General features: G+C 43.8%; 1 protein-coding gene across 1 annotated transcript in view; it reads left to right on the top strand.

Annotated features, from left to right (window-relative positions):
• NR3C1 (nuclear receptor subfamily 3 group C member 1) overlaps nucleotides 1-20,010 on the top strand; it is a 65,538-nt gene that overhangs the window by 20,901 nt on the left and 24,627 nt on the right. Inside the window, exon 3 of the mRNA XM_035338441.1 lies at nucleotides 18,047-18,210. Coding sequence (XP_035194332.1) covers nucleotides 18,047-18,210 — 164 coding nt within the window. The remainder of the gene's footprint in view (nucleotides 1-18,046; nucleotides 18,211-20,010) is intronic.

Genomic DNA, 20,010 nt, shown 5'->3' with positions numbered 1-20,010 from the left:
AAGAGAAGCTGGCATTTAAAAACCAACACGAATCACCTGTGATTTCCCTTCTGTTAGGCATGGGAGCTTGTGAGTTCTCTGTGAATTAAATTCTCAGCGCAGGACCATCCCTAAATCTTCAAACGTTAGAACAATCCTTACTTCAGAAAGTTAGCGCTACGTTGAGCCCTGTGGACAAGGAGCTTTCACCCAGCAGCCCAGCTGTCGTGGGTTGTGCCCTGGGCTCCACACAGGCGCAGAGGGGATGGATGTCTGGGTGCCTCACGGTGCCTCCGTCTCTGCTGAGCCCAGCTGAAGCTGTGCTGAATCTAGACCGAACGCCTGCTTTTCTGCCCTGGGACGCACAGGCAGCGCTGGTCACAGCAGGGCCTTCCCCAGCCATCCCTTTATCGTAAGCAATGTCTTGGGACGCGCTGTGACTGACAGCACCTGCCTGGGTGCCCTCTGATAACTGCCCTGATCTGCGGCGAGCCCGTGGCGTTCGATAAGGGACTCGTAGGTCTGCCGTTGGCAGAAGGGCTCCTAATAATATGCTTTACCCCTTGGTTAGCCCTGAAGTGCTCATGCAGCTGGACCAGGTGGTCTTTGGTCCCGTCCAACTGAGCTCTTCTATTCTACTTCGTTCCCATCTTCTTGACTCTTGTTTACATAACGTCAGCAGCAGGCAGCTACTGGGACTACATGCACGTGTACTGTAGTGTTCAAAATGCAGCTGTACGTTTAGTTATATTTGCAGGTACATACAGAGGGGCAGTATTTCATACCCACTGTTTTTTAAAGAAGCAGCCTGTCAGTTGCTATCGGTGGTGAATATTTTGATTATTGCCCACTTTTCTCAACAGAAAGCATGGTTCCTCTTTGGATTCATGGGTTCACTCTTTATAGATGTGGCTGGTCGGACAACAAGTAAACAACGTACTGTACACAGGCTCCGTGCCAGCTGGCCTCCAGCTGCCCTGAAACTTGTGACTTGCATTCAGACTCAGAAGACTGCCTTTTTACTTGGTTGTTTGGTTCTTTCCTTTCCTTTCAAATACAAAAAGAAAAAACACTTTTTTTTTTCCTCCAATTATATACCTTTCCTGGCCTAAATATTACGATTAGGGAAAGACAGGAGAGGTGATCAGATATTAGGACTAATGCATGTGGAAGAAAGCTTTTGACGTTTGCTTGGAAGCCTTTAAGAAGCAGCATTGCAGTCGGGGGCCAGGAAGCGGCGTGTCTTGGGGCTCATCTTTGGACCTGTGCGGCAGCTTTACATGCGTTTCCTTTCCCTCCTTGAACCATTTCTTGATTGTGAAACCTGTGCTTGACCCAGTTCATGGAGGTGCTCGCAGTGCACAGACTCCTGCGAGACCTCTGTACTTAGGAGACGCGTGTAGCTGGGGGCTTACCATGTGCAGGGTGCACTTGGTTGCTGGTGTCCGGCTCCTCAGCATCCTCACGGCATCCCAGCTGATGCTGTGGCTGCTTGCTTTTAGTCTAGCTGAAGTTGAGAGCATAACTCTTGGAGAACTACCTTTCACAGCAGTATTTCCAGCGAGTTTTGAACCACAAGGTAGGGGAAAAGTACTCAAAAAGTTAACGCGCTCTGGGTGCTGGGACACATCTGGCCAGAATAACCTGGCATTTCGCACTTGCGTGGCTTCTTATTTCTTCCAATATTTAAGTGATCTAATTCAAGTAATGTTCAGTTAAATGTCTACGCTGTAAGTGGGAGAATAATCAGCCTGAATGAATGTCTGTAATTGGTCTTTTTGCCTGTGTAGTAATACCAGAGATTTGCCAGGAAACTTGCTGCTTTTCTGCTGCATCTCTTTCCTTCCCTGCTCAAAGAATGATCGCATATTCCTTAAAAATAATTTTAAAAAAATAGTTTTTCTAGGAAAACTTCAGCCTGTGGATTGAGATTCATGGTTGTGGCTCTTTGAATAGGGAAGAATCCCAGAACGTTCCCAGCACAACGTGTGTATTATTCAGCCCAGCCTATGAATTCTTCAGTCGTGGGTAGGTATATGTGCAGGTAATTCCAGTGGTATCCTTTCACCGAATGCTGTACATACACCAAGGAGTTTGGACTATTTGGAAGTGAAAGCAAATCCGCTTTTACAAGGAATTTACAGTAATTGTTTCTTAAACAGCAGTCTTAGATATAATCTCTAGTCTTGGCCTTTTAATTTGAGGTCAAAGCAGATCAGAGAGTGTCTTGGCAATACAGTTGAAACAGCAACGTGGATATTAGTGTGGTTAATTTACTTATTTATTCTATAGAACCCTGTTTCCAACTTAATTTTATCTCTTCTGTGATCTGCATAACGTGTATCTCTTCAAGAAAGACTGTCCTCATCCAGGTAGCGCCGTGTAATTGCAGCTAGGCTTCGGGCTTGTTCCGCCTTCCTGGGCGTGATGGGGCTGAGCGCGAGCACAGACGGCGCTCGCTCCAGTAACAGCGGTGCGGGGAGGAAACTCGAGATGGTAACAAGTGGATGCGTTCCCTGAGTTCCTTGCAAGGCTTTAAAAAGTCTAAGGAAGAGACCCGATATTCTGCGCTTTGGAAAATCAAAGCGGCGTACGTCCTTAGAGGACTAAGGATTGGAAATGGGAGCCTTGTTAGTTTCTAGTTACCTCAAATAAATGTGAAGGAAAATACTTATTTTTTACCCAGAAAGGGTGTGGAAGAAGCTCTCCTTTAAACTCATATATGAAAACTTCATTTTAATGTCGTAATTTAGGACTGAAATGTAAGGGCTGCTTTTGAAAGAGAGAGGAATTTATGGAAATTATTTCTGATTATTTTAAATGCTTTCCCAGATAAATGTTCCGTACCAACACTTCAACACTTCAGTGCATATCCAGTCCATTTCCCGTCTCCATGATCAACTTAAGATCCCTTAGCAGTTTCTTTGGTCTTTTAAAGGCATTGGCTTGTGTAAATGACATTCCCTACAATATTCTATAATTATGTTTTTTAGTTGTTGGCTTTATTAAAAAAAAAAATCATCTGAAAAAATCTGTCTGAAAGGAATGAATTCCTTTATTTCTGGCTTCACAATGCTCTCAGTGACGGTCAGGTATGGTAAGGAGGCTGCTGGTGCTGAAGTACGAGAACTGCAAAGAGCAGTTTATTCCGTGCCTTTAGAGGTTTGGGGAAAGAATGTCAGGTACTGAGCTAAATCAGAGCGTGCACAATAGTGTGTGCAGGCTGGGCTGTAGTTAGTCCTCTGCCTGGCTTTGCAATCTGTAATCTCAGTGGTGCTTTCACCCCCCCCAAGATGTGTTATGGTCTCATAATACATCGAGTTTGGAAAATGGCTGCATGTCCGTGCAGGTGTTGTGCCCATGGCCATGGCTTTGGCACACGCTGTCCGGTCGGGGCTGCTAACAGCACGCCCCATCCGTCTCGAGCTGGGCTCTTCCCTCGCAGTGGGAAGTGCTGTGGGATTTGTGTTCTTCATCAAAGTACTTGAAGTACTTCAAGTTTTACTTCTGAAGCTTAAAAGTGCTACCGATGCCCTGGTTTGTGGCTCAGCATAATCAGGAGATGCTGAAAAATACTCGAGTGGACTTGCTTTGCTTTTTTTTTTTAACTCTTCAGTAAAAGTTTTTCATCTCTGCAGATTTTTCTCAGAAAAGAGAGGTTCTTACAATTGCAAGCTCATAAGGGGAAAAATGCCAGATGGTGCAAGACTTGATTAAAACTGCAAGAATAAGCAATACAGGGAAGCACTTATCATTTTCTCCTTGAAAAGGCTGGCCTGCTTATCTGCAGTTCTTGGCCTCACTCGGGCCATCTACAACCAAGATTAAAACTCCAGACATTTAGGTTTGTACAGACTGCATTCGGTATTTCCTTCGTGTCTCTTTGTGTAAAATTTATATTCAGACCTTAGTTAACCGCATTGAAATTCAGGTGTGCTGACATGCCAAATTTAGCAGCATAAGGTATCGGAAGTTCAGTTTTCCACACTGGGGAGAGAAACGGGATCGAATTATTCGTTGGTGTTAAGAGTTTGATTGTATTGACTAGATAAGTGGTCACTGTGCCTGTGCTTCTAAAATTAGTACCTCGTTTAGTCTTCAAGTTAGGTGAAATTAATTTGGATGTCAATCTGACCCTGTTTCTTTTATTATTCCTAGGGTATGTTCTTACATTTTTGTTTGCGTTCAGTAGCGGTGGTTAATTTGTTGATTTCACCTCGGTTACAGATCAGCAACTGGAAACACTGCAACACCAACGCTGCGTTTTGCAGGGTTCAGGTGCTGCTTTAACTCCTAACATCTGGTTTGTCTCTCTCAGCTGGATCCCACTGTTGTATTCTCACTAACCTATTAGAATGAAGAAACTTCCTTAGGCAAGGTAAAAACCAAGAGCTCCTTGTATGCCGTGAGGTGATCCCGTGAAGCAGAAGGCTCCTTTCATCGCAGGAAGGGCGAGCGCAGCAGGGTCCCCGCCCGGTGCCTGGCTGTGGGGTGCAGTCGTGGGCCCTCTTAAACACGTGCCCGAGCACAGAGAGCGTCCTGAAACAAAGAGTTAAGTGTGGAATCAACATTCAGTTTGTTCCTCTTGTCAAATTGACAAACAAGAAAGTTTGCTCTTTGCTTAATGTTTCTCGGATGAAACACTCAAGTAAGGGCTGTGCAGAACGTGGGACGTGGTCGTTACTTCAGAGACCGCATTCGAACAGATTACAGCACAGCCGAGCAATAATGCAAGCCTTTGATGGTACAGTTATACTTCTCAAGAACAGCTCTGCAGTAACCATGTGGCATCAGAGGCCATTGACAATCAGAACTAACAAAGAGAAGCCCTCCGGAGGATTTAGGGGGAGGGAGGAACCAGGCTGAGCCTGCCATGCCCCGCAGGGTTGGAACCCCGCTTGTGTGCACAGGTTTCGAAGCTGATGTGCTTCTTCAGCTTCGGTGTCCATCTAAAAATAAGCAGAGGTTAACCACCTTTCTGGATCTTAAAGCTGTTTAGGTAATTAATTGCTGACTATGAATTTGAGAAAATCTTAACAAGGGTTAAGAAGCTGTTGTAGGAGAGAGAACCATTCGCAGCTTGAGGTTTGCAGAACCATTGGATCAATGTCCCTGGAAGAGGCCGTTGCAGTACAGCCTATTGCTGCTGCCATGTGACGGGTGCTGATTTGAAGTTAGAATGTAGTGTTCTGGATAAAAGCACTGCTATGTGCTTCTTATTTGGGAAAAAAAAAGAAAAAAGAAAAAAAAAAGGCTTTCTGAATGTCAGAATCTCTTCTTTATTAAACTCTCGGTCTGTCTGGTTAGGTTTGTTAGAGACTTGGCTTACACTACAGCTACACTCAGCTGATGTTGAGTGGTGGTAAGAGGTGCTGCAGCTGAAACAATTTAAGTTTTGAACTCTGCCTTCGTGGAAAAAAGTACTTACTGTAATTCTCTGCTACGGACACAATTTCTTGAGTTTCAGGTGTTTCCTTTTGGTTTCTTTTACCTACTAAACTTCAGCTGTTAATAAGGAAAGGAATTCTGTCTTTGCTGTAGGGTTGCACGAGGGTCTTGATGCATTTTTTATTAGTATTTTTTTTAACTTTCCCTCAGGAAAGGGCATCAATACTTACTGTTCGAAGGGCACTGTCTGCTGCCAGACTGTCCATCCGAGCAGGAAATGTCTGTGTCCATGGGCTTTTTCCTGGGAGGTGTGCTCAGCTATCTAAAACCAAACCAGTAAATTTTCTGGAGTAGAAAGCTCCTTCCTGCGTGTACAGCTGTCTGCACTTTATGGATTCTGTACCATGGGGCTCTCAGTCAAGTTTATTTTGCTTCTGTAGTACTCACTGCTATAAAAACTGATTCTGAAGCTAGGACTTAAATAAACGGACCTTGTACCAAAATAGGGTCTTCTCAATCCTGTCTGACTGACATGGCTGTTGTGTGGGGTTTCTTGTATTATTACTTCCCCCTTCGCTTTACATAAATATTTTTAAAATTGATTGATTGTTCATCTGACGGGTGTAAAGAAATGTGTGAAGGAACTGGCAGGCAAACCTGCCTTTTTTGCTCCCCGCCTGTGTCTTTGGCTTTGCCAGATTTTGGTCTGGCAAATACGTAGTACGTGAAGTAAATCTTGAACAACGACCGTGCTTCATTACAGTCAGCTAAATTCTTCTCTTTGAGGTATCGTGACCAATTCTACTGCCAAGTCAGAGTGACTACATTGTTAGCGAAAGGTAATGATAACGGTGGGTAGTGATGTGCTGTACACATTGATCTGTCGTTGTCGCTAGGATCTTTATAAGAGTGCATGTAACGAACTCTGAAATTCAGGAAAGGGGGAAAAATAAGGTTTCCCACCAGGAAAGTCTTTAGTAATTTTCCAAAAGAATGTTGGCATTCCCACCATTTCAAACTGGAAATAGTGAATTATCGAAGCACAGAGCTGGGCTTAAGGCACAGAGAGAAGAGACTGTGACGATAGGTCTGTAACAGCCTCTAAGATCACCTCAGTAGTCACCTTCGGGGTGGTTATGTGAGCGGGGTAAACAGCCTGCTAATGGAATCCACAGATGGAGTTTAAACTGGGAGGAGTTGCCAGTGCTGCTCAGGAAGAGAAAATACACAAAGAGGCATAGATGAACAATGTGGCCAGGAAACCATGTGAGGTTAAACAGGGAAGGAATAGTTTCCTTCATCTGAAGGGGAGGGGTAGAGGAAGAGGACTTAGGAATGTGGATAAAATAATATGAATGTGCATAAAATAAAACGAGAAATCCAGGAGAGAGATGGAAGGCAAGACCTAAAAGTACTGGCAAAAACATAAAAATCCAAGACGAGAAATGCTTTTGGAGTCCAGGAGTGTGCAACAGGAGAGACATGGTGAGATATCTTGATAGTCTGAGTGTGAGATGGATGCCAAGTGGAATTAACAGCAGATAATAACCCACTGAGCATGCATCCTATAGCAGAAATTATATCTGTAATTGCTTAACAGTGTTGACAAAAGTAATTATAGTGCTACAGCAGGCAAGCCAATAAAAAGTCGACTTGAAAGTGCCATGAAAGTGGCATAAAATAGCTATGCACATCTTACAAGTCTATGGTGGTACTTGTTGCTTGTCCTCCTGAAAATACTAACAAAAGTTGAGATGGCTGATTCTGCTGCAGTAAGCACATGTAGCACATACCTTCCTTCCTGTTCCTGTGAGGGGAAGAGTGCTTTTGTATGTGTTCTTTGCATCAAAGCTGTCACAGGCCGGCTGAAATGAAATACAATTATTTTGTTAAAGGCATTAAAAAGCTTATAAGGCTCTGGAAAATACCTTTTGGACATGCTTGATTACTTTTAAGCTCTCACGTGTACTTACACACAGGTCTGGAGATGAAGAGTAAAATGCATCAAAAACGAAGCCTTACATATGAAAGAAAACTTTTTGGCAGTGTTCATGGAGTGGGAGGACTCGGCCTGTCCCCTGGGGAGCTCAGCAGCGTGACATCGTGGCACTTTGCCCTTCAGCAACTTCCTGATTTTTAAGTCACAACAATTTTTCAGTCTGTTCCTTATCTTGCCTACCTGAATTACTGTTCTTTCTCTAATGTGGTACAAAAGGATCTTTACCCTTTCAAGTGCAGTTACTGCTTGTGACTGTGTGTAGCGGGGTCCACACGCCTGGGCCAGCACCAGACACCTTTCTCCATGCCCTGTTGGCACTAAGCTTCAGTTCTGGCCTTTAGCACTGTGAAGAACATCTCAGTCGTCCTCAGCTGTAAGTAAGGTCTGAAAGTCCCCAGAAGTATTTTTGTCTTGCAGCAGAGCACCCAGGTACCATGTTGTTAATGTTTGTTTTGTCATGCTCTTGGAAGCTGCAAGAGCTGATACCCTCATACCCTGATTATTGTAGCAGAGGCAGGCTCTTCATGCTCCTGTGCAGCGTGCTGCATTGCTCTTATAACGACAGGCTGCAGTTCTTCCTGTTTCTGTAGCTGCAGACCAGTTTTCTGAAGACAGCTAATAAAACATTGAATTTGTATATTAAGTGATGTTCTTTGCAGGGGATCAAAACCTACTGAAAACATACCTGCTATCTGACATAGGGGTAAAGTGGAGTCGAAGAATATTGAAAATAAGGGAGGAATCAGCGTTCACTAAAAATTTCTGTTGTTTCATGCAATGCAGCTTATATAAGGCATTCAGTTCTGATCACATCCATGTGAAACCCTTCTATGTTTTTTAAATGTAAACCAATATTATTGTCATGTCAGTTAAAAATACGGTACTTATTTTGCTCACCAATTTTATCTTATTGGACAGAAAAAAGTTTGCTTCTCCTTCCCATTTTTACGCTGGTAGGGGCAGGGGGATGTCTCTGAGCAGTTTCAGTATTTCTGAAGTTCATATTGCTCATTACAGGTATTTTGTAATATAACAAAAGTTTTTTTAATTCTGAGATGAATGCTTGGTGTTTTTATTTTTGGGCTGTCTTTGCTAAACATAGATGTCATTTAAGGAGAGCATTTTTCTTCCTCAAGAATCTTGTTTAAGCTCTGCTTTTTTTTCCTTTTTTTTTGTTTGTTTCACTGGGGTTTTTTGAGCTTCTGGACTCCTGTTCAAAGTTTAAAGAACAATAACTAGTCAAATGTAAAATAATGTCATTTGAACAACCTATGACTCAACAGTCAACCAAGTCATCCTGGATCCACATCAAATGGACTGAGGCCAAAGCCTAAAATTGGCACGCGGCCCTGTCCCTCTTCTTCATATATTTTCACTGAAGCAGAGCCCAGAATGTAACACATTGGTTAATGCTCCATAATAAACTGGTCTGCATGTAAATGTATTATTTTTGTTGACAGAAGAGCCTGAAAGTCTATGCCAAGAGTAAAGACACATTGTGCAATGGTTCATACGGACTGGCAAGGAAATGTAGTCTATGCCCTGAAAAATGTACCGTCCTGGTGTTCTTCTGGTATTGGTTCTACTTTCAAATTGCTTTAATTTCTGTAGAAAGAATTAATGAAGAAAAATTCCTTTCTGCTTCACTCGCCTTATTTCCATTTTTCCCTTCTTAGAAAAGTTCAGGTTTTGTTTCTAATGCATTTGTGTTTGTTGTTTGTTCTTCCAGCAAAGCAGAAGATGATTACACAGAGCTGTTAAAGCACAGGCTGTGGTGAATAGCGCTGCGTACGCGCACTCATAACATTGGAGTCAGGATTACTGTTAAAGGGTTACACTGGCACCAAAAGTCTTGTTTTTTTCCTAAAATAGCACAAATGAACTTTCTAATGACCAAATAAATTTATTTATAGCTTTATGAATCAATCGATGCTATGCAAGTATTATCTTGCAGCTTTTAAAATATCTGCTCTGTGACTCTTGAAGCCTACTTCAGCCTTTTGCTGCATTTCATACAGCGCCGTTAATATTTTTCCATGTACGTTGCAGTCAGCTTTCCAGATGTCCTGCCTTTTTTCCTAGCAACATCATTTTGGCAGCTTGTGACCGCAGCCCTGTGATTGACAGAAGCGCTCACATTAAGAAAAGTTGAGCAATATGTACGTAGCTCATACGAGGTCATTAACAGAACAAGCCCTGCTCGATATTTTCAGTTCGATTCCTCTGGAGTAAAATGCTTCTCAGAGATATCTTGAGTGAAATACTTTTCAGACGTATTGTGACTCTGTAGGATAAGGTAAAACGTGACACAGTCGAGTTCCGTGGTCTGGTCTAAAACCAAAATATCTCTGTGCAAGTATCCTGTCTTGTTGAATTCTGTGTACCAGCAATGAAATTAGTATGTTAAAGGACATCTGTTCAGATAATACTTCTTTGGCGGGTACGTTGACTGTTGGTTTGTTTGCAAGGTTTGGTGTTTTAATATTGAAAAGCTGAACTGCTTCCAAGGAAGTGTCACAGAGGTAAAACATCGCTCTGTGGCTGGTGAGCTCAGAAACAGCTTGCTGCATTCAGAGATCAAGTGGACTAGAAACAATTTCATGTTGTGTTTAAGATCAGAATACATTTTTATAAAGCAAATTCCGAGTCGATTTTTGAGCTTTCTTCTACTTGCTGCAGATTAGTCCTGCGGTCTTGCTAAGCACGGTCCCCTTCTGCAGACACCTGCTTGCACCTTAGGTTCTAAACACAGTGTGCATATGTGTGCGTATGAAGCTGGATGTTTCTGCAAGACAGAATTCCTGAAAACAAGGTTTTTAGATGATCTACAACCATCTATAAAACTATATGAAGATGTAATGCATATTTTGTTATCCACCTAAGCATAAAGAATTAGGATGGCGTATTAGCATTTGATTCCATATTCTTATGTAAAGGCTTTACTGAAATCCAAAGGTACTAGCTTGTCTTGTTATTTTACACTGCCTCTTTATTTAAGGAAGTCATGAAAGAACAACAAAAGTAATGAAAACCAAATATATCAACACCTTTGGAAAATATGTACAATTCATTCGTATAGAAATGTAGTTCTGCCCTTGAAGGCAGGACGTCTTGGCTGCTTTGCTGGTGCCCAGTAATAAATGTGAAAGTTTTGAACGCATAATTTAATTATCATATTCTGGTCATAAATACTTTAAGGCTACAGTGCATTTGAAATCCCGTGAGCTCTAGCTAAGGTTGCAGCTGCAACATCAATTACCATTTATCCATTCCAAGAAAGCTTTGCCTGTGCCCTTGAAACCTTTACGTTCTGGAGAATATCCAAAAAAAAAAAAAATCACGTCACTCACTTGCGTTAGTGTTTCTTTCTCACTCCTGTGTGAGCTCTAAAATGGTAGCAGACGCCATTTCGGAGCGGGGAGACGCGATGGCTTTGGTGCAAGGGGCTGTGCCGGGCGCTGTGCTGAGCGCCCCGCTGAGCACCTGGCAGGGGCAGCACGAGCCACCTAGGGGGGATCGTTGTCCCCAGACCAGGGAAATCTTGTAGGGTCGTTACCGAGATGAAGCAGCCCGATGCCCATCGGGAGCCTGTACCATCTGACTGCGTTGTGTTATTTCCCTTGCGCTGTATCAGGAATCTGCACAAAAGATCTTCTGTTAATATGCCGTTGGTATTTGCCTCTACTCTCAGGGTTGCTCTTTATTTAAGTGTGGTTTATAGGAACGGAGCAGGGATGGATGCTTAGCGATGGTCCCTGCTGCCTCTGAAAAGGTGGAGAAACAGGCTCTGGAGAAGCCTCCTCTTAACAGCGCGCTTCTGTCATTGAAGCTCTCCTAAATCCATACAGATCAATATATCTAGCGGCTGACTTTGTCAACTAGAGCGTGGTGGTGGGTTGTCTGTGGCACTTCTCCAGCAGCTGTCCTCTGCTTTGGTGCCAGCCATGGGCCGTGAGACGTGCTCGAGGCAGCCTGGGAGAAGGTAGCGGTGCTGTGTCGGCAGACTGTGCTGGTTTTTCTAATCAAATAAATACCATTTCTTCATGGATTTACTGCAAACAGAGTTCAGGTTTGCGAGTCAGGCTCTCTGCAAGACCTCTGGACTGTGCAGAGACGGAAACGTTGGGTGGTTCAGTGTAGCCTTGCAGGAAGGGACCCGCTCGGGGTTTGAGTAAATCCACACTTGCTACTTTGAAAAAAATCTTTTCTAATGGGTATTTGTAAGGTCTTTCCTCGGTGAGACCCGAGTCCACGTTCTTGGTTGGAACTCGGTCTTGATACTTGGTTGTTGGAACAGGAGCAAAAATGTTTACAGTGTTTGAGACAACTTCATACAAAGCAGTGAATCACACGGTCTGTTTTAGCTGTGTTAGGGGAATAGTGAAATGTATGTGGTTCTGTCAACGTAGAGGCTAATTGTAAGGCTTTGCTGCTTCAGGTACATCTCATACCTTATTTTTTGTGTGTGTGTGAATTATAGTCCCAGTACTTCATTACGAGTTGGCTATAAAATGTATCCTCATGTAGAGGTAGCATGGAGGATGCATGGTGATACCCGCCGGTTTGGTCAAAAATGCTGCAGCGAGCATTGCTCGGCAGCGAGCTCCAGCGATCGCTCCTGAAGCAGCTTCGGACACGTCTTCCCCCCGAGCAGCCTTGGCAGCGGGTCGTGGCGCAGGCAGGTACACAAAGGCAGACCGTAAGTCCAGAATCTGGTTTCCTGGTTTATCGACTCGTGATACGGTTTTTATCTGAGTGAGTGATAAAGGAAATTGTGTTAATCATCTTGGCTTTCAAAGGGGCTATAAAACAGTAATACGGGATGCTTTTGTTCAGACTTTGGGTAAATACTGTAATCTGTAGTAGGTTTTTAATTTATTATGGCATCACTGGCAATGTGCGCTACTTCTACCAAAGCAGATCCGTTGCTTTTTTTAAAATACAAGCTGGGAAGGAAAGCTTAAGAATATGTAGGTTCTGTATAAATGTTACCGGGAGAGTGGTTTGTGTGTGTACACAGTGAGGTGGTCATGGGGATGTGGGGATCAGCACACCGTGGTGCCTTTGACTTGGAGGTAAAATGAACTTAATATCCACGGACAGCGTTTGAGCTCTGTGCACACTCAGTGGTTGCCAGATGAAGCACAGGACGTGTATCTAGGTAGAGGCTGCAGACAGCCTGGGAGGAAATCACTGGTTTTTACGATTTCATACCAATTTTCGGTCTCTAAACTTAAACGAGTAAGTTACGTGAGACAGAAGAGACCACTGTGACCTGTGGTGCTCTGGAGGGCTGTGGTGGGGAGTCTGGAGTCTGTCCCTGTTTTGCCACAGAGACCCTGGCTTGGCAGGGGAGTCTCTTAAGCCTGAGGGTCCTGTGGATGCTCTCCAGCCGACTGTGCAAGGGACGGCAGTGGCAGCTGGTCGGTGTGGACAGGACCCCTGCCTTTTTTTCCTTCGATCGTGCAAGCTCTGTACAACCTAGTACTACGCCCTGGGAATTAGGAAATGAAAATCAGCACTAATGCGATATTTTTGTAAGTGGAGTATTTAATATTACAAAAAAAAGGATTAAAAAAATACATTTTTGAAATTATTTTCAATTGGCAAATACGCTTTTAATAATGTGGCCTGGTAGCCTCCATAAAGTTGCTCAACAATTTTTTTCAGCCTGCTCTGAAAACGATTTTCCTGCTGGAGAGGGTATCAAAAATAATTAGCAATTCTCTAGTTAATAAAGAAATAAGTAAGCAATTCAAAAAATGTAATCAGTTGGTGTATGCAGCCGAATGTTTACATTGTTCTCATTGCTGGAAGATAAGAAAGAGGCCCAGATGGCAGTGACATTGAAAATTGTTTCTTTACTGTTATTTGGTGGTGCTACTTACATGGATAAGTAACTCGCTATTAAGCAGATGGTATTTAAATAAGAAGTTGACTTTTTCTGGAGAACCAGGACTCAGAGCACCCATTGTGTTGTGGTCCAGATTTATTGTGTAGTGAATGCGACTCGTGTGAAGTCTTACATGAGGAGAAAGAACAAAACAGTCTTATCTGCACTGCTTTGAACCTAAATACATCGATCACTCAGCCGCTTCCTTCCAGCCTTTACATATTTCATCCATTTTTTTCCTAATAGCTGGCAATTGGACATGAATGAAATGTCCGTAGAGGTTTCAGAGGCTGTAGGAGCCAGTTGCAGGTGTTCTGGTTTTGCAATTTATAATAGCACCGGGCAGCAGCTTAGCTGTCTGTGCATCTCAAAAACCTCCTATTACCTGTTTCCTCTGAACCTCTCTGCAGGGTAGGGTTGTTGGGGGGGTTGGTTGCTTTGGGGTTTGTTTTTTTTTTTGAAGGTGAAAACTGCTGAGCTGACAGCTGCTGCTTTGCCTAGCAGCCCCGCAGGTTTCCTGAGATGTTCCTTCTCCTGTTGCCTTACGGCTGCTTCCCTTAAATGCATCGGGTCTTAACCTGTTATCAGAGTGCTTTTCTCATTGCACGTAGCGTGCCGTTCGCGATAACTTCACTGCACATTTAAAAACGAACGCGCCCTTTACAGCTGGCCACGGCCGGCCGTGCTGCCCTGTCCCAGAGCTGAGGGTGCGCGCCCAGACTCGGCTGTGTCCGGAGGGGCTGAAAGGGTGCCAGGAGGCATCTCGTGGCGAGGCCGCGGCCTCGTGGTGCGGTGCCCGTGCTTGTGGTGCTGCTGCACGCGCGTGGGGCGTGCTGGTGCTGCCGTGGGCTCAGGGCAGAAGGTGGGGAAGGGGATGGTCCGAAGCTTCACTGATAGAGGGTCGTATGCTGATTGTACGTGCCTCAGCATTCTGGTTGCTGGAAGTATTCGTGTCTTCATGTCTCACTGGAGATTGTTAGCACGTTTAGCGTGCATAGGGGTGTATATTCTGTGTGGTACCAGGGAGATGTTATGGTCACAGTTAAGACAGAAGAAGGCAGAAACGGGGAAAAAAGCAGATCTTTTCACCACTAATGACCAAGTGCTCTGAAGGAAGGTTTCTTCAGAAGACCGGTAGCTTTCTGCCGCGTCTTTCTGCTCAAACTTTTCCCGTTAATTACAGGGCTGTCAGTTCCCTGATCGCCTGTATCTGGTGTCCCGGCTCTGATAACCGTGCCAGGAGACTGTTGTTGTCTGCATTCCCGACCCGCTGCGCCCACCTGGCGGCAGGGAGCTCCGCGTGCCGCCCCCGGGGGAACGCCGCCGTGCCCCGCCGCCCGGCACGGTGAAACCATCGGTGGAAGGGGGGCTGCTGGAACAAGAATCTCACGCCGCCGTTAACTTCACCACACCCGTCTTTAATCAAGTTTGAACCTTGAGCCGGGTTTGAAAGTCTGTGGTGAATGATTAACGGAGAAATGGCCTTAGTTAAACAAGGTGATTTCTGCAGGGCTAGTTTATGTAGCTGCATCTTCTGCTCTTCGTCTTCTCATTTTCCCTCCATGCGTCTCCGTGATGGGAAACAATCAACAAATGTAGCTATAAGTACAAACAAATAAACCTAGCTTAGGTGTAAGTGATTTCTGAAAGCACACGAGAGCGGAGCTCAGTACCCTTAATTAACGAACACCTTGCCTCCCCCCCAAAATTAAAGTTTTTATGAATTTGGAACCATTACAATTTGGGAAGTTTTTCCTCTCTCACTTGGGCTTGTTTATTTTTTTTTGTTTAGTTGAGAATGGTAGTTTATTGGGCTTTTGTTGAGTCTTAAAACACTTCTGCAAATAACCAAAAGGCAACGTACTGATTATTATATTATCTCAGATGGAATTTGTCCCATGTCTTGGGCAGAGAGACACAACCACTTCGGAAGCAGTTACTTGTCTTTTACTACTTCATCCTATAACTTTACACGTAAAAGATTGATGTTAAACCTCAGACCAGTTTGTTTCAGGTACAGGGCCATTCTGGTTAGTAAATGTTCACTTCGGCTGGCGATCGGATCTGTAAAGCTCTCGCACGAGTCCTTAGCGCCGCGATCCACCCTGCTCGCCATGCCTCAGGCAAGCCAAGTTGTGTTTTGCACAACCAAGGGACAGCCGGTGTCTGGCAGATTTCCACCCCGTTAGTAAATACTGGCCTTATCTGATAGTGCCAGCTTGAAAAGATATGCCAGGAGCCCAGATTAGATTGCTGGCTACTGCTTTATTAATCAATGCGTAATAATTTATTTTTAGTTTTGTTGTATCATCTGTTTCCTTTATCATATTACATTTTCTATGATACTTGTGCAAAACATGAGCCCTATTAAACATTAAAGATGGTTGAAAAAAATCAGTAGAGTATGTTTGGCACTACTGTAGTTGCTGTAACAGGTGGTAAATGTTTTCTTGAAAATGCTTTTGTCATAAATTCACAAGGTATGAAGAGCTTAATTTCTGTGTCTAAATTAGCTGTCTTCAAAAACTATACGTGGAAAGATGCTCAGGCCGTCCATTAGGAAGGCAGGGAACATGCCAACTGCCTGTTACGAGAAACTTTGCTGTGTGTTAATCCAATGCACACACACAGCTCAGTAATAAGAAGCAGAAATAGATCTGAGTCCTCAGCTTCCTTACCCGTGAGGTTTCTTTCCCTGCAGACCTGTGGCCAGTAGCTTCCAGCCAGTTTCCTCCTGTGAGGAGCAGGGCCTTGCAAAGGCTGCTTCCATCATTAAGTTGCTCATTCCTAGAGTGCCTCTGTGCTGAGGAAAGCAGGCATGCCGAGTAAAAACCAGGATGGGTGTGTAATTAAATGCGTGCGTTTGTAAGGACATCAAATAAACGTAACCGGGATGAATTACGTTCTGCCATTACTTGGATGTTGAATGCTTGATTGTGCAACCTCAATATTTTATTACAGTTTTCTATTCCTTGAGAAAAGGCAAATTAATTAGATAACATAGAAAAGCCATCATATGGGTCATAAACAGGATTATAATCTATTGATGAGTGTCACTGAGCTGACAGCCTACCTAATGATGGTGATGACAGTTGCCAGCGTCTTTCTAGAGTAATGCTGTAGAGGAAGTGTTGCTGCAATTCACTGATGGCTGAAAGCAGAGGACTCGTGACAGATCTGAGTTCTTCTCCCAGTTCTGGGAAGAGCTGTTACTTCCTGGGAGGGCGTTTTTCTTCCCGTTTCCTCCAGGTTGGCTGGTTCTACCTCATTCCCACTGCCAGTCTTCCTTACTGAAGCCTTCACTCCACCCCTCGTTGCAGCCTTAATCCTCTTTTAGCCTGATTTCTGTCCATCGGCCCCTGTACCAGTTATTCCAGCGTGTCCTGGCTGCTGCTGTGCTCCTGACCAGCTTCTGCTTGTGCTCTCCCTCTCTGCTCTGCCTTAGATGCAGGCCACCTGCCCCCTGCTACGCCTCAGACTCTGGTTTGGTTGGATTTTGGTGGGTTCACTTTCTTTCCTTAAGCAATTTTCACTTTGCCATCTGGTTCCATATGCATCCAAGCAGGAACTGTGCAGGTGTGCTTGTTCTGGTCTGGCTTTTCATCCTTCTGCGTCTGGGTGGTTGCATTCCTGCTGCTTGCTCCTGCTTCACCGCTGGCTCCTGCCCGGTGCTCATGCCGCGGTCAGCGAGGCGCTGCGATGGGACATCGAAGTGTTGGAGTGGTTTAATTTGGCCTGGAATTTACGTTTTTTTTGTGAATGTTTGAGAACCATATTTTCTTTTTAAATGTGTGACCAAATCTATTCAGGTTTCCTTGGGGAGAGGAAAAGGCATTTTCTCTTTACAAGCCAGCCCTCTCGGAAATTTTAAGTCCACATGAAGGAACGTGTTTCTGAGTAAGGGCACCAACAGCATAAAATAAATGTGGCCAGAACCCTATCGGAGAAAATTCTAAATTCACTTTAAGTTAAGCATACAATACAGAAATTTCAGTTAGAAGTTCTACAGTTTTGTGAAAACAAACTCAACAAAATGGGCCTTATACTCCCTAAGGCGTTACGGTGTCGTGGCAGCCCGAAACAAGAAAGGTGTCAGGCCTTGCCGGTGTGCCTGACTCGTGCTGAGTAAGGTGAGGCTCTGAACCTTGGCAGAACCATCGGTGCTTCAGCCCCACGATCAGAAGCAGCGCGAAGGTGATTGTGATGGACTGTTTCTTGTTGTAATGATGGTTTTTTGTTAAAGAACTAACCCCTCACTTGGAGATGGCCTGTGTGTTTATATAGGAAAACCAGATCCTGAAATTAAGAATATATATTATTTCCCTAATATGCTGAGTGAAAGGATCATTTGTTACTATAAATGCACATAAATATGACCTAATTTGCACAGTTTCTTGTATAGAGTGTCCCGGTACAAAACTAGTGCAAAGGGAGCTCTTGTAGGGCTTAAAGCAGGCTGCAGGGAGTGTAACCGTACTGAAAACCGCATGGAATAGGAGGGTACTGTAAGGGTCAATTTTATAGACCAGGATCACCGCGCAGGAAACTTGGCTTCAGAGATGGGTAAGGGAAGTAATGTTGACGTAGTCAAACAGGCAGTAAAAAATCCTTACAGCTTTACTTGCGCGTTACAAAAATCAGCGGTTAACTGTTTCCAAGGCCAGTAGAGTTTGTGTGGAGAGCTGTACTGGAAGCTAAGTGCAGTCCATTTCTCGCTGTTATGAGTATTATATTTGCCGGTATTCCACAAATCTTCAGTACAATTATTTTGACACCTTTTTTTCTAGCCCTGGAATAAGATCAGATGTAAGCTCTTCTCCATCCACAACCTCAGCAACTACGGGACCACCTCCCAAGCTTTGTCTTGTTTGCTCCGATGAGGCCTCTGGGTGTCATTACGGTGTTCTTACTTGTGGCAGCTGCAAAGTGTTCTTCAAAAGAGCTGTGGAAGGTAAGATGTTTTGATTATATGATCTGTGATAAGTGGTATGATTAATTTCCTGTTTAAAAATATAAAATCCAATTACATATTAGAGTGGCCAAATCCAGGCTAGTTAATCTTACTGGAATCCTTGTTGTTGTTAGACTCCTACTGGAAAACCCCATCCATTATATCAGTGCTTTTCATAGTAACATTGATAATGGTGTGATTATCTGAAGCATAGATTCTATTTACATTTATAAAATGCTCCCATTCACTCCCAGTGTAAAAGGATGCATTGTTATCTTAGCTTTTTGTTTGTTTCCTTTCTTTCACTCTTGTTTTTGTTTGTTTGTCCTATTTACGCGCAGATACATGTCTGTGCATTAAATTCATAAAGTTTTTGATTTTGAGTTTCATGTTAGCTGTTTCGTGTATAATGCTGTACATGAAATCTGATCTCTCTCCTGTGCAAGGTTATGGTAGGAAAAACTGTACAACTATCACCGATACTGATTGTACACGTGTCCATGTGCGATACATGCAGGGGTACCTAACAGAAATGTGTGGGGGGTTGGATTCTCTGTAACCGCAGGAAGAAAATAGAGGTGATGGAAAACTAAATGTGAGTCTGTAGTGGTATAGCAGAACAAACTGTCTGTGATGGCTGGACTGTGTGCATAGACATTGGATAACAAACTAGGTTGTAGCTCAGTGCCTGACTCTTCACTTCAGTATCAGAGAGAGAAGGAAAAATTGCAGACTGTATTCTCAGTCTCGCTGAAAGATAGCAATTCCTGTATGGTGAAGTTATGTAACTCCCAGTTGCAACCTCTTACAGGGTTTCCTGTCCCGTGCCTTTTTCATGCAGTCATTAGCTGGATATTTTGAAGTGACTCAGACTACCATTTTTTGCTAACGTTTTTGCAAGTTTGATTTCACTTGAGAAGAGTCCGGGCTGTGTTTGACAAATATATATTGGCACTCGGTCCTGCAGAAGTGTTTCTCTGAGTTCCCAACTCATCCAAAGCAAGAGAGAACTTAATGATGCAATAGGAAACTGCAGGGAAATGCAGAGCCTCTCTCAGAGGGATCAGAGAAGTCAAGTTTGTGTGGCGGTTTTGCTGCCCATGATGGGAAAGGATGTGAGTTCTGTGGCAAGCTGGAGCTGTTTCTCAAGTGTAGTGAGACCATACCAGCTCAAGTACAAAGCACGGAGCTGTCTTTGAATTCAGAGCTGCTTTGGCTGTCCTTGACTCTCAGCTAGCCCTGTCTGGCGTTGTGCTCCCACCCGCAGCCAGGCTCCAGATCTGTAACTTGGACTAAGAGAAGGTCACTGGATATCCCCCAGAAGAAGTATTATGTGGCAGCTGAATATATGTCACAGTGACAGTCTTGCTTGTTGTGAAGCTTAAACAGGTTATGGCAGTATTGATACACGAAGAAAGCAGTTCAGTAATTTATGTGGTCAGTGACGTGACCTTGTCACGTCTTGTATCGGCTGTATTGCCGTTAAACGTCTAAAGCAGGGGTGTAGTTGTAAAATTGCAGTTCCTCAAGGTTTACCTCCACCTTCATTTTCTATTGTTTCACAGATTATCCCAACCTTAATGCATAAGATTAGATATGGATGTTTCCAGGAACTCTTTCAGGATATATGAGTTTTAGTATTCACTTTAAGAAGCAAAGGCACATATGTATATTTAATAGGCATTTTTCTTATAAAGAATATATGTAGGAAGAATTTGTTTCAGCGATATCCTTTTCATTAACGTCTGCCAGGCATCTGTTAGTGTACAGATCAAGCAAACTCTGCGCATTGGCATCGAG

Source organism: Oxyura jamaicensis, chromosome 13, assembly GCF_011077185.1.
Source record: "Oxyura jamaicensis isolate SHBP4307 breed ruddy duck chromosome 13, BPBGC_Ojam_1.0, whole genome shotgun sequence".
NCBI classification, from domain to species: Eukaryota; Metazoa; Chordata; class Aves; order Anseriformes; family Anatidae; genus Oxyura; species Oxyura jamaicensis.
This window is presented reverse-complemented; position numbering and strand designations above follow the sequence as displayed.